Source organism: Aedes albopictus, chromosome 2, assembly GCF_035046485.1.
Source record: "Aedes albopictus strain Foshan chromosome 2, AalbF5, whole genome shotgun sequence".
Classification (NCBI taxonomy): Eukaryota; Metazoa; Arthropoda; class Insecta; order Diptera; family Culicidae; genus Aedes; species Aedes albopictus.
This window is the reverse complement of record NC_085137.1, coordinates 138,859,860-138,882,791: the sequence shown is the minus strand read 5'-3', so window position 1 is coordinate 138,882,791 and position 22,932 is coordinate 138,859,860. Positions and strand designations below refer to the sequence as shown.

General features: G+C 40.8%; 1 protein-coding gene across 2 annotated transcripts in view; it reads left to right on the top strand.

Moving 5' to 3' along the window:
* The window catches only part of LOC115253744 (lipopolysaccharide-induced tumor necrosis factor-alpha factor homolog), a 329,801-nt gene that overhangs the window by 282,592 nt on the left and 24,277 nt on the right, over positions 1-22,932 (top strand). For both annotated transcript variants that reach the window (XM_029865958.2, XM_062850520.1), the window contains exon 2: positions 16,377-16,612. In XM_029865958.2, coding sequence (XP_029721818.1) covers positions 16,393-16,612 — 220 coding nt within the window. In that variant the 5' untranslated portion in view covers positions 16,377-16,392. The remainder of the gene's footprint in view (positions 1-16,376; positions 16,613-22,932) is intronic.

Sequence of the window (22,932 nt, the reverse complement as noted above, 5' to 3'; positions counted from 1 at the left end):
CATACACACACCCACACACACCCCCACACACACACACACACACACACACACACACACACACACACACACACACACACACACACACACACACACACACACACACACACACACACACATCGTCCTCGATGTGTGGTACGAGAGTAATGCTGCAGTCAGTTTGTATTGCAATTCTTTACTCTGAAAACGTTTTCATATTTGTATCCAGTGATTACAAACAGTCGAATTTTCATGGCTCCAGCGTTGGAACGGCAACATGAAATCGGCTCTTGAAGGATATCGTCCAGATCTTTTACAGCTATCTCGAAAGACTACTTTAAATGTCGATTGTATTATTTCAGGATTCCGATTCCACTTCTAAAATTGTAGGAAAACACGTCTAGCTTGATACAAAAAAGGTCTTTATTATGACAAATTCTGCTTTTATACATCAACGTCTACTACACATTTACCGTAAATTGGGCCAAAACTGTCCTTGCTCCAAGTGATCGTATAATTGCTTGTAATTTCCCATATAGGACATTTTCCATGAAATTCCCTTCCCGGGAAGAGTGGACATCTGGATATCTGGAGAGAAGTATTTCAGGCGGCATCGTATGTTACACTGAAGGCTTCATTCTCGAAGGTCGAGCAGGTGCTGGTGTTTATTCTTGTGATCTAAGGCTGTATCAGTCTTATTCACTTGGTAGACACTGCACCGTTTTTCAGGCCGAAATCTTTGCTCTTATGTGCGGAGTGCAATCGGCCAACTCCAGGTCGAAGATAGTTAGAATTCAAATCGAGGAGCTGAATTCAGCAAACGCTGTTAACCTTGCATGGGTACCTGGCCATTCTTCCATCGCTGGAATGAATTGGCTGATGAACTACCTAGCACTGGAACATCACATGACTTCATTGGCCCTGAGCCTGCTATTTCAGTATCGAAGTGTTGGGTAAAGCTTTAGATTGACACCTGGACTGCCACTCAGCACAAACAATACTGGAATAGTTTGGATTCATGTCTTCAAACAAAATTGTATTGTACTGAGCCATCTCTAGGGGTGGCGAAGTATCTAACAAATATGGCAAAGCAGAATTGCAGCATGCTGGTCAAAGCGTTGACCCACTGCCGACTCAGCTATCACATGGCGAATATTCAGCAAGCTGATTCATTTGTATGTGATAGCTATGAATTCGATTATGGAACTTCGTATCATTTGATATGCAACTGACCAGTTTTTGCGCAACTGCGTTTCCGAGTACTCGGTAAACACTTATTAAGTGAAATTGACTTCAGAAACCTGAATCTTCAGGATATTCTGTTGTTCTTAACCCGCTGTGGTAAAGAGCTATAGGCTCTCCTCACGCTTTATGCGTTATCACAGTGCTCTTTTCAGGGCGCTGTTTGAACCCATTGTGGTACGCTTATGCGTGTATGACGATCCTATTCCCTTACCTGTGTTTTCCCCTGTCCCATCCTTTTTCCCTTCCCTTCTCCCTCAGGTAAATGATGAATAGGCTTGTGTTCATGGCGATGACACAAATTTCCCAAATGGAGGAGAGCGTGCCTCTGTAGCCGACCTACTGATACCTGATTGTTCCGCACGTCAAGAAGGCTCCGCCTACATTTTTGGTTGATGTAGATGTGTTTGGTTTGATTTTCCGTGACGCCATCACAGAAAAACTTATGACACTTTATGCACTGGTCGATGGGGAATGAGCGATCCCTCAATCATCATGTCATTGTTGCCACAAAACTCTGCAAACAGGTCTACATTTGCGCTCATTTCTCCGAGACGATGGCGTCCCATGACGTGCTCATAGTCCGAGTTGTTGGTACCAATCTTCGCGTTGAAGTCGCCCATGAGAATCTTGATATCACCTTTGGGAATCTTGTCCACGACAGCATTCGGTTGGCTGTGAAAGTTCTCTTGGTCTTGCATTTCGGCAGCATCGGGTGGCGCGTAACATTGAATCATGGTAAGATGTCGAACCTGTGTTCTGAATCAGGCTACAATTATCCTTTCATTAATAGGTTCCCACTTCATGAGCATAGCGTGAGTGTGAGCACTGAGCAGGAAACCAACTCCACGGTGGCAAGGAGCGTGTTCATCTTGTAGGCCAGAATTAGCAGAATTTGACCCGATGCCAATTTGTGTTCTCCAAAGTTCGGTCGACGGGTTTCGGATCTCAAATTCCATTCGGCATGCCTCATTGGCTAGTTGTGCCAATTAACTCTGCTGGGCTAGGGTTAATGCATTCCAAGTTCCAATTCTTGTCCGTTGTTTCGCGCTAAAAGTCGTTGCCGTTGAATCAGTTCGTAATCTATCATTTTCGGTTGTTGGCCTACCCGAGCAGAGGAAAAAAGCTCGATAATAACATATTTTGATATGAAGAACAAAAAGTGATATTTGTTTGTTTGAGATAAGAGGTAAAAGTACTGAAAATAATATCTCAATTTTACTCCTAGAACATCATCATCATAGCACATTTAGCTCTTGGTAAGATCTAACCAATAGCAGTGAGCTATTTGAATGATTTCCAAATATCATATTTTGCTATTGGTTAGATGGTTCAAGAACAAATTTTTGCTATTATTTTCAGTACTTTTACCTCTTATCTCAAACAAACCAATATCACATTTTGATTGTCAGTACTTGAAGTCTGCCCGGGTAAGGTTCCCTATCCACTGTTCGTTTTGGGGCTGCCAACTTAGGTATAGCTTTCGGTTTTGGAGTATTTCATACTCAGTCGCTGGATGCCAGAACAGACGCTGTTTGAATCGCACCTTCTTGGTGAGCAGACGCTCGGAGCATACCTCCTCAATCTAGCTGAAGTCAGACAAAACAACAGCGCCCAAGCTGCACTATCAGCCTAACACACAACTGGCGGTCTTTGTCATCGCTGGGCCCGTGGAAGCATGAGTTAGAAACATGTGAGGAACAGCGCTATGTTGGACACTCTCCTTTTTGACTCACCGTTGTTTTGAGCCCCGGGAGAATTGAGCTGAACAATTAGAAATACAGTCAGGTTTTTTTTTACGCGGGGGATACGTACCGCGTAAAAAAAAACTCAGTTCAAATTTCGAAAAACCGCGTAAAAAAAGTCTCACCATTTCTCGACGAATCATGCAAAAATAAGACGATGAATTTTTTTTTTGTATGGAGTTTTCATTTACGCGGCCGCGTAAATCAAAACCGCGTAAAAATAAACCTGACTGTAAATAAGTGCATCATCTTAAAGTCCAGCTCACTTAGTTGTTGAAATTCTTCTTTCTCGAGATAAAGAAGTATACAATGTGTAATACTCAGTATTGGGACCCATGATCGGATTGAATACCATGATCAAATAAACCTAGAATCATGATTATTAGTTCATCAACGGCTTACTAAATTGCGGACTATCGGAAAATTCCTGACCTCCTTAAGGAGGAACATCAGAAAATACAAATATGGCTGCCACAATGGTCTACTTGGCCTCCAACTCACGTTTTCAGGAGCACCAATCTTGAAAATTCATGAACAAATGCTCTCGATTTGAAAAAAAAAACATCTCTTTTTTATAAGTGAGCAAAGCCAGGATAAATAAGCGCTGCTTGGTTCGATGCTTCGTTCATCAGATTTGTGCCTCTAAAGTTTGAATGCAAAATTGCAATGGGATTTCTTGATGTTTCACCTTAGTACTTTCCTGAAGACATTAGGCTACACAGTCATACACTACCCACCAATCCCGGGTAGAGGTGAAATACTGACGGTCAAAACGTGATATTGGTTTGAATGATATAAGAGATAAAAGATCTGAAAATAATATCTGAAAAATGTTCCTCGAACATCTGAACAATATCAAAATTTGATATTCCAAGATCAAACGAATAGCTTGCTGCTATTGGCTAGATCTTATAAGATCTAATTATGATCTGATGATGATGTTCCTGGAGTAAATTTTAGGTATTATTTTCAGATCTTTTATCTCTTATATCAATCAAACCAATATCACATTTTGATTTCATTATCAAAATATGCTATTATTGAGCTCTTTTCTCTACCCGGGATAATATGGGTTCGTTGTAATACTCAGTATTGCAGCACCCAAAAAAAGGAGCATGAATGGAGTAAACCTAGAACCAATTTGGTTGTGGGTACGACCTGTATTTTCAAAGAGAATAAGTTATTTGTGCCTGAAAGACCTGAAATAATCACATTTTAGGGTGTTGCAAAAGTTTTTAGGTCGTGCCATATTCAGTATGAGAAGATTTTGCCAACCCGGATTCGGAGTAATGTCATGGAAAATAGACAATGATAATGTGCATAACTTAGGCGTGCTAGTTAAAGGTAAAAACGATCCTCGCGGAATATTTGGCTTAAGCTTACTCTATGCGTTTTCGTGAAGAATGTTGTGCTAGCCAGACATACATTGCTTGATAGCGGAAGCTGTAACAATCCGTCTTACGCAATTCAAACGAAATTACAAGTCTGCCGGGCACCGAACCCGATGCAGTATACATAGATTCTTCTCGATGAACCGTCGTTGCACGAGCTCATGATCATCATCACCACAACTCTTTACGACCAAGCAGCGGTAGTGTACAATTCTAGGACACATATTTACTAGCACTTTTACCAGCAGCACTGTGTTCGATGCAAATATACCTAGTGTAGCGTGTTGTTTACTCCAGAAGTGGGCTGGACAAAAAGTGATACCGCAATGTCGTCAACTGCGATTCCCTTCGTGGGCTCCCGACAATGATGATTTGAATCGCGTGCTCAAATCAATAGAGCAATCAGGGGTCGAATTTTCCTGCACGGTGGTAGTCAGATTGTTTACTACTACGACGTCCCTGTTGTTTTTTGTTTAGTTATTTGTATGATTCATATGGGATGAAGGATGTCGTGATTTCAAAATCAAAAAATTGTTTTGCTGATAATGAACTATAAAGTGGTCAGCAACGCAGCCATGCATTTTTTTCGGGATGAAATATCACCAACTTGTTGTTTGTTTAGAGAGGACGTGTGATAATACAGACGATCTACACTGCAAATTTTGTTTGCTGGTATTCAGAAAACTTTGCTGATTTTTTTTGTGTTGATTTCATTCAGCAATACGAATTTACTGAATATCAGCAATTATTTTTCAGCTTGCTGAATCTTCCAGCAATTTTGACAGTTGATCAGCAACGTTGTGCTGAAATTCAGCAAAAATTTTGCTGAAATTCAGCTGTTTATTTTGCTGAAATTCAGCAGTTTATTTTGCTGATTTTTTTTGTGCTGGAAGCGTTTCACAAAATTTGGTGTGTAAATAACTGCGTTTGTTCTAGAAGAAATATGCCATTAGTGTTTCTAAAATTAAATAAACTTTCTTATTCATACATGGTATAAACTTTTCAATAAAAAAAGTTGTTTGTTTTTATGTTTATCATCATAGTTTGTTTGGACAAAGTAAACGGGAAATAATAATAATTTACATAAGACAGTGTCATTAGCTTATCTATAGCGCCAGATGATAACCTAGAAGATCGTATGAAATAGTGATCACTCTATTTTCACACTTTATCAACTATTTAATGGGCAATGTTTGCATTTGCTCACAGATTCGGTGAAACTCTGTGATAGAAGAGTTCAATGATAATTCTATTACGGAAAAGCCTTGACCTGTACCGTAAGTTCAAGCATTCCAGCGTTCAAAAGCAACGAGTTTATCAACTTAGCTATATATTAGGCCTGTCCATCTTTTCAAAAATGTTCAAAAATGTTCAAGTTCTCCCCCATACACTCAAACCTCCATTTAGGTAGGATCCATTTAGGTAAAATCTATTTAGGTCCCTCCATTTAGGTAACGTTACCTAAATGGAATTTGATCGTGTTCAGACCAGTTGGAGTACTTAAGATTAGGTTTAAGATTGTTTAAGGGGAAAGAAGTAGTGAGTGGTGTTAAGGGGGCATGGGGGGGATGCAATGTTGAGATATGCCCCTTAAACACTCCCCCCCCCATGCAGTGTTGAAAAGTGTCAGTATCCAGCGTCATTTCCAGCTGAAGTTGAGATAAGCAACCATCCTTCCATCATTCAATTGATATAAGCTCCAGTATTGATGACGTCAAACCCGACATCAACCTATCATTCACCTGTTTTCATTTTGACCACCAAACCCAACACAGATTCAACAGTTGTTCGATGTTGGTCCAACAATGACCCAACATACGATAAAAATTGGCCCGACTTTGACCCGACATTCAATAATTTTTCAGTCTGGCGGAATTTTGCAGGGTTTTTCGTGTTTCCATATTCCATATTGTTTTCTCAGCTAGTCATTTGGATGACAATTCTGATCTAAGACCCTCCAAAACCCCCGAAAACGCCCCTGAAGCCCCTCTCCTCCTGAAACCCACCCCCTTTTGAAACTCCTTGAAAGCCATCTGAAACTCCGCATGATCTCCTTTATATCCCCTAGTAACTCTCCCTTCTTAAACTTTTTTGTAACCTTGTACTCCATTTAGGTAATAAACTGAATCCATTTAGGTAATGAATCCATTTAGGTAAAAATTCTATTTAGGCAGTCCCGACTCGTTACCTAAATAGAGGTTTTGGTGTACTTTGATTTGCATCCTAAAAGAAGTAACTGGTCAAAATTTCAGCCAAATCCATTGAAATTAAGAGATGCATCAAATCGATTTTGTGTTTTTTTTACTATTTTAGAACTTCAAAAGATCATAAGTGCACTAAAACTTGGCAAAAATTGATTGTTCCGGCATAAATTTAAAGATATACTTGTTTGCTACAAGTTTCCGAACAACTTATGCCAATAAAATTGAAGGTGCCGACACCTCTCAAACGTCAATTTTCGTGTGAGAGTAAGCAGGCCAGAATAAATTCGTGCAGTAATCCATTACCTCCAAAAAGCTAGTTTTTGGGGCCTATTTGGTTTTCCCGAAATTTAATAATTTTTGCTCAATTACTACTACAGCAGTGATGTCAAAGAAGCAAATAACCACAAAACATTAAAGAATATGATGCCGTTTTAAAACACCCAGGTTATTACGGATATAAGGGTGTTCCAGAACGAAATCTATCCAAAAATAAACTAATTTTAAGTTTTTCTGATTACTAATGTACGCATACCCGAGCAGAAGGGAATACCTCACAAATACCATGCAAAGATCAGCCCGTGCCCTAATACCTAAAATTGTTATTATTATATTATTGTGCAAAATGTTATGAGAACATCCCAATAACAATTAGAATTATTTGAGCAGATTTTGGTATTGATGTGGTATTTGTTGATTTAGCTGTGAAGTGACTGAAGAACATGTTTTGCTATTACATCATGGAGCTGTCGAACAAATGGGCAGTTTAATAACAGAAAACGTTATTACTTTGTTATTCAATACCTTTTGGATAACAAATACAGCACTTAAAGTTTTAGGTATGCATTCATTATTGAAATAATAACACTTGTTATTTTCTAGGTGTTATTCATACAAAATTATGGTATTCGTTTTTGTTATTTTGCCTTTTATGTCCACCTAATGAAGGGCATATCAAGGTATTATAGTATTAAACATTAATACCTTGATATGTTATTAATTAGCTATTTTCTTCTGCTCGGGTATAGCTATCATTTTCTGCCGGAAGAATTAATTTTCAACGCGGCCGCGTACATCAAAACCGCGTAAAAAAAGACCTAACTGTAATTTCAAATCAGAGTCTCTGAACTTATCCCGATGAATTCAACTCAGTTTAATTGACAAATTGAGTGATAAATTCATGAAAAAATATCACTTATTTTGGTTGGATTCGATCCCACGACTCCGTATTGCTAGTCCGGCGCTTCAACCAATCAGGTCACAGAACAAGTTACAATTCTGCAGAATAAAATGTGTGTTGTTCTGTGGCTTAGTTGGTTAAAATGCCGCACCAGCGATACGGATTCGTGGTTTCGAGTTCCACCAAGTGGTATTTTTTCATAAATGTATCTCTCAATCTGTCAAAGAGCTCAAAAGAGTAATTCATGGGGCAGCTTCGCGAGAAATTTCTGAAAAAGATATACTGAAGAAACTCCAGGTGAAGTTTTTAGAAGGCCCAAAAAATTTAAGGAATTGTTTGCAAGTAATTCGAGAGGAATCTTCTGTTCAATATTGCGTTACAAGGTGTTTTAAGGAGAGCGGGGATAAACACAAGTGGGACGATTTTCACGAAGTCCGTTCAGCTGCTTCGTTTCGCTGATGATATTGATATTATAGCTCGTAAATATGAGACGATGGCGAAAACGTACATCCGACTAAAGAGTGAAGCCAGGCGATTCGGATTAGTCATTAGTGTGTCGAAGACAAAGTACATGATGGCAAAGGGCTCCAGGGAGGAATCACCGCGCCCGCCACCCCGAATTTATATCGACGGAGATGAAATCGAGGCGGTTGAAGAATTCGTGTACTTGGGCTCACTGGTGACCGCCGACAACAGAGAAATTCAGAGACGCATTGTGACAGGAAATCAAGCTTACTTTGGACTCCGCAGAACTCTACGATCGAATAAAGTTCGCCGTAACACGAAGTTAACTATCTATAAAACGCTGATTAGATCGGTAGTCCTCTATGGGCACGAAACATGGACCCTACGTGCAGAGGATCAACGCGCCCTTGGAGTTTTCGAACGTAAGGTGTTGCGTACCATCTACGGCGGAGGGACGGGAAGACGGGACTTGGAGAAGGCGAATGAACCACGAGCTGCATCAGCTGCCGAGAGAACCAACCATCGTCCATACCGCGAAAATCGGGAGGCTACGGTGGGCGAGTCGGATAGCAACTCAAAATGGTTCTCGAAAAAAAAAATCATGATCCAAAACGATCCCGATATTAGGGACAACTTCAAAGCATGTTTGTTTGAATTATGGAGTAGAAGGATGTTCTTGAAAGACTGGTAAAGACCCACCCAAAACTCTGTGCACTCTCGCGACGTAAGAACGTTGTCCTAGCCGGGCTTATTGAACCCACATTGCTTGATAGCTATAAGCGAAAGCTGTAACAATCTATCTTACGCAATGCAGGCATTGTTATTACAGGAAAAAAATATAGGCCTGTTGGTCTCAGAATCCAGTGTAGTAGATTCTTTTCCAAGAACTATCGTTGCACGAGCTCATCATCATCATTACCACAACACTTTATGACCAGGCAGCGGTAGTTTACAATTCTGGAACACATATTTACTGACACTTTATCAGCACTGTACGAAGCAAATACACCTAGTGTAGCAGCGTGTTGTTTACTCCAGAAGTGGGCTGGACAAAAAGCAATACCGCAGCGTCGTCAATCAACCGATTCCCTTCGTGAGCTGTGGGACTCCCGACGACGGATGATTTGAATCGCGTGCGCAAATCAATGGAGCAATCAGGGGTCAATTTTTCCTGCACGGTGATGGTCAGATTGTTTACTACTACGACGCGACGTCCCGGTTGTTTTTTGTTTAGTAATTTGTGTGATTATGATATGGTAGGATGTCGTGATTTCGAATTGAAAACCCGGCTTTGCTGATAATGGATTATGATTAGCGGTCAATAATGCAGCCATGCATTCTTTTCGGAGTGAAATCCCAACAGCTTGTTGTTTGTGTAGAAAGGACATGTGATCATGTGAACAATCTAATTAACTTGGTTTGCTCTGCACAGAAAGAAATATTCATGTAAAATTCAGCGAGAAATCATGCAAATAAAGGGAATGCCAGAGTTAGTGCATATTTACATGATATATTATGTAAAATTACGTTACAATCGTGTAAATATCCACTAATAGTCACGTAACCGGTTGGAGTCCATGATGGTTTACACGATGGTTGGCGGAAATTTACAAGATGGTAATGTATTTTTACATTATAACTCATGTAAAAGTACACTAACTCTAGCATTCTCTTTATGTGCATGATTTCTCGCTGAATTTTAATTACATATTTTCTTCTGTGTGAGGAAAAACATGCTATTAGAATTAGTGGGGTTCGCGCCCGTTGAGAAGCGTGGCAAGTTATGACATGCTAGCGGGAGCTCCTTCTGGGATTCCTCAAAAAGTTCCGTCCTGGATCCCTACATGCATTCCGCCAGGAATACATTCTGATTTTTTTTTTCAGAAATGTGTTACAGAATTCCTCCAGGAGATTATTCTAGGATTCTTTAGGGAGATTCTTTTGTGAAACTTCGAAGGGTCCATTTAGGGGGATTCTTTGAGGAGTTTTTTTTTCTGAGATTCTCAAAACGGTTCCATATGGGATTACGCCAGGAGTTCTTTCTGCAATTCTCCCAGGAGTTTCTTTACAGAATGCTTCAGGAGTTTTGTCTTTTGAGATTAATAAGAATTTCTTTTTGGGATTCCCCCAAGAGTTTCCTCTAAGATTCCTCCTTCTGAAGGAGGAGAGATTCCTCAAGCAGTTCCTTCTAGGGTTCCTCCATAAGTTCCTTCAGGGTCCCCCCAATGGATTTCTTCTGGCATTCCAGCGGAACTTCCTTTCGAAAACCCCCAAGAAACATCAACCGGGTTTTCTTTCGAGATTCCTCCAGAAGCTTCTTACAGGATTTCTCCACGAGTTCCTTCCGGGATTCATTCAGGTGTTTACTCCTGGAGTTTCTTCTGAAATTCATCAAGGAGCTCCTTCTGGAACTCCTGTCTAAATTCCTCCAAGACCTCCTTCTGTAATATTTGGAGAAAGTTTTTGGAGAAACGATCAAAGTAAATTCTTTAGAAACCCAGTAAAGCAAAGTAGAGCAGGAATCCCGAAAGCAATTCCTGGAGGAGTCCCGAGCTAATCTTGGAAGGATTCGTAGAGAAATCTCGAAAGGAAATTGTGAAACAATCCCGGAAAGGAATTCTAAAGGATTCCCGTTAAAAATGCCGGTAGAAATTCCTGGAGGGATCTCAAAAAGAAAAAAAAATCAGGAGAAACCTTAAAAGGAATTATGGTGGGAACCCGTACAGGAACTCCTGAAGGAATGGTAGCAGAAGTTCCTGGAAAAAAATGAATTCCAAAAAACACATAGAGAATTTCCAGAATGAACTTTCCAGAATCAATCTCTGGAAAATAAAACACCTTGCGACGAATCCCAAAAAAACTTCTAGAGGAATCACAGAAGAGACATCTGGTGGAATTCAGGAAGCAGCTCCTGGAGGAATAGAGTAAAGTGGGGCAAAAGTTCGACCTTAGTTGAAAATTCCATTACTTTCAAAAAATCTTTAGCAGATAAAATTAAATGAATACCGTATGATGATTCTATCATCCATGAGCTAAACTTTTGTTGAACAAAGTCAGGCCAAATGTCTTTTCAATTTTGAGTTACAACACTTTTCGTATGTGTGTTTCTTATTCGAACTTTTGCCCCACCACTGGGGCAAAAGTTCGAATCTAGTGTTTGTGGAATTTTGCCACTCGTAGTACACTATTTTGACACTTTGGTAATAGGAATACCTGAAACCACTTAATATTTGATGTAAGAACTAGAATACACTTTAAAAGTCGATCTGGATTTTACCCAAATCAGAGTTAAATTTACTACACCAAAAATTAGTAGTTTTCCGCCAAATTCAGATAAAGCAACTTTTTTTCAACTTTAACCAAATTTTCTCACTAATTCCATCACTCTTAGAGATAAGATGTACATTTTGCCGAATTTTAGGTTTTTACCTAAAGTTGCCACATGACTCGAGCTTTTGCCCCACTATATTTAAAATATGATTTCCAACACATTTTTGCAAAAAGTTATATACCTATGCTAAAGCATCTTCAAAATATTCTCAGTTACGCTCCAAAATAAAATATCGAATTCGATTTCATTATAATTCCATTCCATGCGTTGGAAGGACCATCACATGTTACAATTTTTGATCAAAAACCAACATTTTGTCATAACTTTTCGAAATATTGATCAATTTTCATAATTTTTGGAATTAAAGACTCTTTTTCAAAAAGGGTTCGAACAACCTTGACACCCGAAAGAAATAATTTGAATTGAGCTCCAAAACTTCAAAAGAAACTCTTGCCCCACTCGAACTTTTGCCCCACTTTACACAAAAGAACTATATGAATAAAAGAATAAATTAAGAACTCGTGGAGGAATCCTAGAAGGGATTCCTGGATGAATCACAGATTCAACTTCAGAATCTTAGGGTACAAATCGTCGAGACATCTCAGAAGGATCTCCTGGATTAGTTTTGAATTAAATTCCTGGAAGAATTTTGGAAGTAACTACTGGATAAATCTTGGAAACCCGGATGGAACTCCTAGAAGTTGAATTTTGAAACGAGATCCTGGAGGAATCTCAAAAGGAACGGCCGCATGAACAGCAGAAAGGACTCCTGGAAGAGTTTTGGTTGCAATTTCTGGAAGAATCTCTGGAGGTGTACCGATAGGAATTTATGGAATTATTCCAGAAGAAATTCGTGGAGGGATGTCAGAAGGATCTCTTGGTAGAATCTCAAAAGAAACCCCTGGAGGAATCTAAAAAGGACCTTCCATCAGCAAGTTAGAATTTGGTACTAGGATCACTGCAGGAATCCCTTTCGCGGGTTTTCTCCAAATTTCTTCCAGGATTTCAACAGGAGTTTATTATGGGATTCCCGTGGAGTTCTTTATGAGATTTACCCTGGAGTTTCTTTTGAGATTCGTGTTAGACCCGAACAGGAATTAAGAGCAATAAAAAGGTTCCTGGGATTCCTCCAGGAACTCTTTCAATGATCGCTCCAGAAAGTTTTCCCGGGGTTCTTCCAGAGATTTCTTCTAGGAATACTTAAGGAATTTCATCTTTTCACGTTTCCTGATGATCTTGCAGGAATCCCTGCCGTTCAGGATTACTATAGGAATTCCTTCTGTTGTTCCTCAACTCTATCTGAGATCTTTTTTCGGGCTACTTCAGAAGTTCCCACTGGGATTCATCTAGGACTTTGTTTTAAGATTCCTTAAAGGGTTCCACTTTTTCTAGAATTTCTACTGAGCCTTCCTCTGGGACTTGGAGGAATTCCATCTGGGATTTCTTCACGAGTTCAGGGAATACTCCAAGAGTTTGTTTATGAGATTCCTTACGGAATTCATTCCAAGATTCTTCCAGAATTTTTTCCCCAGATTCCCCTAGTAGTTTCGCTGTAAATGTCTTCAGAAGTTGTTTTTTTTTTCTGTGATTTCCAGAATAACTTACTTAAAAACAGAATCCCAGAAGGAACTCCGGAAGAAATTCGCTTAACCCTTCAGCACGCGCGCTGTTGTAAAAAGTACAACACTACCAAAAAACCAAGCTCGTCGTATACAGTGCGAGCGAGGTGCAGTTTCGGTTGCTTGATGGCGCGCGTCCTGAAAGGTTAAGGAATTTCTCAAAAGGAACTTCATAAAGAACTCCAAAAGTTATGTCATAAGAAATTGTATTTAATAAAACTTCTTAAAATACTTTTGAATGAATTTCATAATAAACTACATGAGGTTTTCTTGTAGCTACAACATCTGGGAAAATTCCAGAATTAATTTCTGGAGGAATTCCAAACGGATCTGCAGTAGTTTGAGAAGAACCTTCTTGTGGAATTCAGACAAGAGTTCTTAGAGGCCCCCAGAAAGGCATTCCTGAAAAATCCCGGAAAGATATTCTGAAGGAATTCCGAACGAAGTTCCCAAAGAAAGCCAGGATAGAGTTCCTGGAGGAATCCAGGAAAGATTTCCTGGAGGAATCTAGGAAAGAGTTCCTGAAAAAAAACTGAGACGCAGTTCCTACAATAACCTCGGGTGAAGTTTCTGCAAGGAAACCATAAGATATCTTTAAAGAAACACCTGGAGGTATCCTAGAACGAATTCTTTACGATATCCCGCATGGAATCTCTGGCTAGAATCATTGGGAATCTCGGAAGAAATTCCTGGAAGATTCTCAGAGCAAGGAATCTAAAATAAACCACCGGAAGAATCTCAGAAGGAACTCTCCGGAATTTCTTCCGAGATCCCCAAAGATTCTCAGAGCAAGGAATCTTAAATAAACCACCGGAAGAATCTCAGAAGGAACTCTCTGAGAATCCGGAATAATCCTCCTGGAGAAGTCCAGGAAGAAGTTTGTGAATAGATTGAGAAACGAACTCCAAGGGGATCAATCAGTTGAATCAAACTACCTATGGAAAGCTGACGTAATAAAAAAAGACGAGATTCGTCAGTATTATTACCGTTTTGTACATAGTTTGTATGGGCAAAGAAATCTGCAGATTTGTTCCAAATAAAATTCCTGGAAGAAAACGAGGATGAATTCCTGTAAGATTCTTAGGAAAAATCTTAGGAAGAATGTCAGGAAACTCTTTACAGACAAACAGACGTAACTCTCAGATGAAATTAATCAAAAACCTTTTGCCCAGTGTCTTTTTCATGAGTACATTGCCACCTGTTGGTAGAACCGCGCGCGACACTGTCGGCCATGATGGATTTTGATTTGACGTTTGTCTATCACGCACACTACTGCATAAATCGCCTGTTAGTCTCGTTTGCATAATTCAGCGAAGTGTATACTTGAAAACGTCAAAGCGATCGAACCCTAGCGCCTCTGGTGGAACGATTGCGGAAATCAAATAATATTTGAATTGATCGTTAAATGCATGTGCCAAACCGTTTTGAAGAGTGCTACGTCTGTTTGTCTGTGCTCTCTTGAAGAACACAAAGAATATTTCATTCCGGAGAAATCTCTGAAAGATTTAGAAGATTGAAGGAACTCCAAAAAGACCTTGGACGATCTTAAAATATTTTGAAAATTCTTGGAGGAATTCCGGAAGAACTACGAAAGAAACTCTTGAGGAGAAATCCTTCGATGAATTCCTCGAGGAATCCCTGTGGTATTTTCAAGAGAACTTCTGATGTGCCTTCGGAAGGAATCCGTTGAAAAATTCCGGGAGTAATCTCTGGAGTAACAACAGAGATCCCTGAAGTAACCTATAGGGCAACTCCAAGAGAAATCATTGATCATTGTAGAAGGAATTGCTGGACGAACTGCTAGATTCAATTCCCAAATTCCAGGATAAATTCCTGTAGAAATTTCAAGAGCATTTTCTGATTAAATTTCAAGTGTATAACTCGTGTATTAAAAATACCTCGCTACAGCACTTCTTATTCGATAAGCATTAAACTTGACACGATAACATACTTTCCATGTCCTCTCAATCTAATCAACCGAACACGCATCACAACACACGCCTAGATCGAACCCCACTAGACATTGATATTGGAGAATCAACTGATATAGCAGCTCAACCGTCCAGCGGCATTCGACAAATTGGTTGAACCGCAATCTAAATCTACACACTTTGTGTGCTAATCTCTGCTCGTTCGTCTGACCGTCCGTTCATTGTTGTGTACACTTGAAAACATCACACAAAGGACACATTAATCTCTTGGCCTCTCTTCTAATCGCCCAATGAATCACAGCGTATCAGTCAACTCTAAAGGAGGGGGAGGGGGTAGCATTATCGCAATCTCTGGAATCTGGGTTAGATACGGCGCCGACACAGCGACGTGTCAATGTCATACAATGCAGTTCTCAAAAAAAAAAAGATTGTTGCTGAATTAGTATACCGACTTGAGTGACTTTTTTTATAATTCTGAAGGGACTCGCTTGATTTCGCATTCAGAATTGATTACCCTGCCGGCCGGCCCGCATATTGCTAACTAAAGAACCGGGAGGCTCTTGTCATCTTGCGACGCTCTGTTCCAAAAATCCCACAAGATCCATTCAGGCCGGTACCAAATAAAATTTGAGTTCTCGATTCATCGCTAATTGGGTACACCTAGAAAAATTATCAACGTAATTTCTATTTTTAGTCACCTGTTTATATTGTGATAAAAAGCCTCGATACACGGGAGCACCGTCACAGACATTCGGAATTTTACAAAAACTCTTCCAATGGAATTTAGTCAAATCTACAGATTAACGCTACATAAGAATATAAGAAGTAGAAGAATGCTGAATGTCTCATTATGTACAGTTCATTTCCTGCATTTCGGCAGTAGAGCATGATACGAAATTGTAGATGTATAGTTTTGTTTTAAAACAGTTACGGTCTGAATTGGAATGTATGAAAAACGCAATTGATGTATAGCATTAATAATAGTAGTATGAAACGAGCTCACCATTTTATTCGAGCACGGACTGTTAGTTACACTAAATTTGAGGTCTTAGTACATAATCTTCTACAATATTGAAGCACATTTTTGCCTCCGTGTACATCACTCACTTTAGCCGAGCCCGCGCAACCAACTGAAACTCTTCCTAGAACGTTATTTTCCATTTTGCATGCTTAGCACGTCAATCAATTCTGTACCACAAACCGCCAAAGAATTCGTCACACATCGGTTTCTGTTCCTCGATCTTCTTACATATGTACTCACCCCGTGTTTACGCTTCCCTCTATCTTCCACACAGACACCAACCGACAGCAATGGACAGCAAAGGCCAACCGTACCCGGCGCATGCACCCGGATTTATTCCCGTCCCTAATCAGCCACCGCCGCAGCAGCACCCGACCGGTTATCCACATCCACCGCCCCAGCAGAGCTATGCCCACCCTCCGCCACCGCCACCGTACGATGCCAATGCCAACATGCTTCCACCGGGGGGCGGCGCTGGACATCATCACCCACAGGCCACCTATGTGCACAGTGAGTATCGGGTGTCTTCAGTTCGATATTGATAGTTTTACTACTTTTGATCCTCATCTCACATTTTTTGGTTTGAGAACTTTGGATGAGATCGATTTGGTTACGCCACTACTACTGCACCGGCTGAGCGATCTTGTGTAATAATAAGGGTTCGAGGTGAATTCGATTAGAAATAATAACTGCCCTTCGAGTCAGGGTGTGGCTGTGGCACTGCTTGCGCAATGGAGGTGACACGTAATTTCAATAGAAAATGAGGCGGGATGGTCGTTTTTCCGTTGAACTTTGTTAATCGTCTCAGTAGCGTGCACTTGTGTGCGCACTTTGTAGTTAACAATGGATATGAGGGAGAACGGTGTACAAAAGGGGAGTTAATAATTGGATTAGAAGTTAGCATTACACTGGTTTCCTTTGGTTTTGAGCCATAATATTTCATGAAAGATTAGAATCCAAATGGAAGACCTGCTGCTCATTCAAATATATTACATTCTTCAACTTGAACAGTGAATCAAAATTCACCGCGCAACAATAATGACAATGTCGCAACCTGAATTTGTTACGACATTCTACCCAATGCGACATAGGTTTGTCCCAACTTTAACAGAATAGGACAAAGATCGTGCACCACGAGTTCGGAATTCTAAGACCGTTCGCAATGCTGTTTTATTTTGTATGGCGAGTTTTAAATTTTTTAAAACTCGCCATACAAAATAAAACAGCATTGCGAACGGCCTAAGGCTTGCATTTAGCGGTGTGCGCCGCAGCGCCGCCAATTTCCGGTTCACGCCGCCGCCGCCGATAATTTTTCGGCGCGCCGCCGCTTACGCCGCCGAGCTCCAATGTTTTACGCCAATCTCAAAAACACATTGATGAGTTATATTTCTTGATTTATTTCATTACAAGATTTCAAGCAACTCATTGGAGTCAACTGCATACATAGCATTTGTAAGGTCGTTTTCAGTGGTGGTCCATTGTTTTAGTTCTAAAAATTTGGAACGCTAAAATAGATCAAATTACACTCAGTTCCACCGGTAGTTGTTCTAAATTCTAAACTTCGTATGCCGCGTCAACGATGTTTTGAAAGTGAAAGAGTTTGTCCTTTGAATTAAATCGAGTTCACAAAGATAACAGGGGTTCCTGAAGATAACTGATGGCTGAAGAAAGAATGTAGGGATTCCGAAGATTGAAGAAAATGCTGATAATTCTGAAAAAATGTTTCTGCCGTGTTTATTTACAGAATAGATGAAATTTCTCCACCAACTCTTTTGAGGGATCTTCTAGCAGTTTCGCCAAGAATTCCACTAAAAGTTCCTCAGGGAACTCTAGAAGGTCCTTCGGGAAATCCGAGGGTTTCCTCTAGGAGTTTCTGCGGGCATTGCTACAGAAGTTTCACTGAGACTTTTTGTAGTACTTCCTCCAGAAATTTCTCCAAGAGTTACTCCGGGTATTCTTTTAGGAGATCCTTCAAGAATTCCTCTAGAACTGCTTCCTGGGAATTCCTTTAGGTGATCGTCCGACAATTCCTCAAGGAGCACCTCCGGGTATTCCACCAGTTATTCAACGAGTTCATTAGGGAATTCCTTGACGAATTTCTACGGGAATTCCTTTAAAAGTTCATAGAAATTGCAGTTTCTCTTGTCTCTAGGAGTTCTTCCGAGAATTTTTTGGGAGTTCTTCCGGCAAGTTCTTTAGCAGTTCTGTAGCAGTTCCTCCTGGAATTTTTTCCAGGAGTTTCTTTAAGAATTTTTTCGGAATTTTTTCCAGAACTTTCTCCGAACATTCCTGTAGAAGTTCCTCTTTGAATTTCTGTAGAATTTCCTCCAGAAATTCCTCCGGGAATTTCTCTGCGAGTTCCTTCGGGGATTCCTTACCGATTTTTTTCCGGGAATCACACTAAGAGTTTCACCGTGACTTTCTCTAAAGTTCTTCCGGGAATTCATCTAGGAGTACTTCCGCGAATTCGAATATCTTCGGGAACACCTTAACGAGTTTCACCGCGAAGAAGTTCCCCAGGCAATTTCATAACGAGTTGCTCTATAAGTTTTTTCTAGAAGTTGCACTGGGTATGCCAAGAGTTTCCTTCGAAAATTCCTTTAAGAATTCTCCCGAAAGTTCCTGTAGAAGTTCTTCCAAAAATTCCTCTAAAGTTCAGGGAATACATCCAGGAGTTTCTCCGAACGTTATTCTAGAAGTGTCTGAGTTCATCCGAGAGTTCCTCAACGAGTTCTTCCGGGAATTTCTTCACGAATTTCTTGAGAATTCTTCTAGAAGTTCCACCGAGAATTTGTTTAGAACTTCTCTCAGGAATTTATGTGGGAGTTCATCCGGCAATGTCTTTAGGAGTACCTCCGGAAAATCTTCTACGAGTTCCTCTATGAGTTCCTCAGGGAATTTCTTTACGTATTTCGGGAATTGCTGTAGAAATCCGGCTGGGAATTCCTCAAGTAATTCTTCCGGGAAATCCTTTAAGAGTTCATCCAGAAAATCATCTTTGGTAATTTCTCTACGAGTTCCTCCTTGAGTTTCTTCCCGAATTTCTTCAGCAATTTCTCTAGGAGTTGCTCCGAAAATTCTTCCAAAGGTTTCCCGGCAATCACTTTACTAGATGCACTAAAAGTATTTCTGAGAGTTGCACAACGAATGCCTGGAATTTACACCGACTATTCTTCTATGAGTTCCTCCGGTAATTCCCCTAAGAATTCCTTTGCAAATTGCTCTAGGAGTTCTTCCGTGAATTCCACTGAGATTTCCACGGCAATTCATCTAAGAGTTCCTTCGGCAATTTCTCTAAGAATCGTTTCGGGAATTCTTTCAGGAGTTTCCTAAACTATCCTCTAAGAGTTCATTAGGGAATTCTTTTAGATGTTCTTTTGGGAATTCGTTTAGGAGTTCACTCAGGAATCCCTCTAGGTGTACCTACAGGAATGCCTCTACGAGCTCCTCCGGGAATTCCTTTAAGAGTTTATTTGAGAATTCCTCTAGAAGTTCCACCGGGAATTCCTCTAAAATTCCTTCCGGGAATTCCTATAGGAGGTTATTCTGGATAATATTTTGGGCAGCTGATTGATGATTCACCATAACAATTATTTCAATAAATTTTCAAAAAACATGTGAAAATAAAAAAAACGGTCATAGCATCTTCAACACGATGAGTTACTAAAAAATAAAACACTGATATTGATTAACGGAATTAACAAAATATAAAAATTATGGCCACGCCGTTTAACGCCGCCGCCGAAAATTCATTCGGCGTCACGCCGATCACGCCGCCGCCGCCGGCCAAAAAAGTTCAAAAAGCCGCCACCGATCGATTTCAAATCGGCGCACACCTCTACTTGCATTGTGATTTTTGAGCGTTAACTTCGAGTCGGTAAACACTGCAACGCTGCTGAAGATGTATCATCAAAAAAGTTCTATTTTGGGTTGTTGATAATTGATTATTCACTAGTTGAAAAGTAAGCAACAAATTAAGCTTCCGTTTTGTCTGCAACAAAAAATTTTGAGATCATGTCATTATCTGTTACCAGTTGGGATAAAGAGTAATCACCGCGTTTCCTTTGTCCCTTGTTTTGTGCCTCTTTTATCTGACAGTTCTCTTCACTGAACTTGAAACAAGGTGTTCCATCTACCTATGCTGGAGGAATCCCATTCCCTCTGCCACTTCAACATAGACGATGTTCTGGCGATCCGTCTCGCGCCTCACGCACTGACCACCCTGTGGGTACTCTCGAGACGCTTCACGTTTCCGTTCATCACTAGCGCATTCGACCATGCAGCGGTGACATACCATAGTATGGAGACTATTGCTAAGCTATTTGACATTACACAGCGCAACATTTTTTTTTTGTCTCACGAGCAAACTTATGTGTCTCTGACAAATTTTGGCCCGCTGAATCCGAATCCGGGCTCAGATTTGCTCCAGCACGTCACGATTTTGAGCTATACCTCAATTTATAGGCCAAAACATGCGCTTTTGGGCTATTTTGTCTGCAAGCCATTAAGGCGAAACTGGAAGCATTTTCTCATTTTTTTGGTTTTTGATTTTTTATTAAATAACGAAGCAATATTTTCAAAATCGGTTCTCGTGCACATGTAGAGTATGGATCAAGGTATCTTCTGAATTTTTTTGAGGTGGAAAATGTTTTCCATTTTTGCAAAAACCATTTTTTTGTGAAATTTCATTCAAAAATGGTTTCTGCAAAAACGAAAAACATTTTCCACTACATAAAAAAATCAGAAGATACCTTGATCCATACTCTACATGTGCACGAAAACCGATTTTGAAAATATTGCTTCGTTATTTAATAAAAAATCCAAAACCAAAAAGTGAGGAAATGCTTCCAGTTTCGCCTTAAGCAAGGAAATATTTTTTTAAGCAATTAAAAGGTAAATTGGTCCATTTACATCTACATTCACGACTCATGCAAAATATTTCGTTTTATCTAATCAGCTTTGATAGATTTAAGCATTTCATGTTAGTCTATAATCTTGCTTGGAACTTTTGGAGGGTGTCTTGTATGGGAAATATCTTACCTAACATAAATCGCTTAAAACCATCAAATTCGATTTGGAAAAACGAAATATTTTGCATGAATCGTTAATGTAGGTCAATTTTCATTTAATTAATTTATTTTTTGATTGCTAAAAAAATACATGCTTAATGGCTTGCAGTCAAAAAAGCCTAAAATCGCATATTTTGCCCTATAAATTGAGGTATAGCTCAAAAGCCTGACGTGCTGGAGCAAATCTGAGCCCGGATTCGGATTCAGCGACCCAAAAACTGTCTGAGACACATATTCCAGGGGGCTTCCACATTTCAGCTTATCGTCGATCACGACCCCCAATTGCTTCAGTGAGCGCTTAGAGTTGGTCGTGCACCCGCTTGCGGTAACCACCGCCTGTTGTTCAGCTTGCAGTTGTTTACCACCACCACCTCCGTATTGTGGTGTGCGAGTGCCAACTGCCTCGACCTCATCCATACCTCCACTATGCCAATTGCGTGCGCTGCCGTCAGTTCCACTTCATCTATCGACTCGTTGTATACCACGAGGGTAATACCATCAGCAAAGCCATCATACGCCGCATTCCATAGTACCGGACCCAGGATGACGCCCTGAGGTACCCCCGCGTTGATGTTGTAGCCCCTCTCGCCCTCCCCGGTGCCATAGATTAGCACCCTATTCTTGAAGTAGCTCTCCAGTATCCGGCATACGCTAACTGGGGCTTCTAGGTGGTGTATGACGTACTCGATGGCTGCCCAGCTGACACTGTTGAACGAATTCTGTACGTCCAGCGTGCCAACCACACAATAGCGTATTCCTGTTCGCTTCTTTTGGAGCGCGATCTCAGCCGTTTTGGCTACAGCTCTGAAGCGTCCACCGTCGATCGACCCTTCTGGAAGCCGAACTGGGTATCCGAGAGGCCAGAGTCATCGGGTTTCTCGGTACAGACCATCAGCCTTGACAGAATGATCCGTTCCAACAGTTTTTCGGCGGCTTCCCGGGTTTGTGCAGTAGAACCAATCGTTGCCTTTTCCATCTTTGTGGAAATTCGCCTCTGTCCAGGCACATCTGTATAGCCTAGCTTCGATGGCCATCTTGATGGCTACTGTCGGGACACCGTTCGGACCCGTAGTCTTGTTAAATAAACATAAGCCCCTTCGCTATTACGATGAGCTCGTCGTTCGTTACCGGGGCGACCTCACTTTGTCCATAGGGGACAGGGTATAGTCTTGTATCGTGGGGCGGGAACATAGTTTCCACGATCTTCTACAGCATCTTGGGAAGGCGTTCTGGGGGTACTGACGCGCCCTTCGTTTTGGCCATGACTACTTTGCAGGCATCACCCCAAGGGGTCTGTTGGCTGCCTGGCTAAGATTTCCGAATCACGCTCCTTAAGTTTAGCCACCCTGTAGGCCTTACTTCACTCCATTCTACCCTCGTCGATGCGAGCTCTTTGCATTCTCCTTCTAGATCTTAGGCAGTTTGCTCGGAGCTCTGCGATTTCTGGACACCACCAGTATACCGGTTTGCGTTCATTTCTGGGTAAGGATCGCCTTGACATTGCGGCATCACATGCACGATTTAGGGTTTCCGGACATGATCATCGCTAGATGGATCATCGGTGTTACCCTCCATATGCAATCGCTCCACAAATGCCGGCTTATCGAAGCGCGAGATCAGCCATCCCTGATGAAGGTTAATAATCTGTGACTGATGGTCACTACGCGTATGTCCATCGTCGACTCTCCAATCCGAGATAGGGTTTGGACCCGGCTCCAGAAGGTCACATCAATGATGGCCTCTGCACCGTTCCTACTGTAG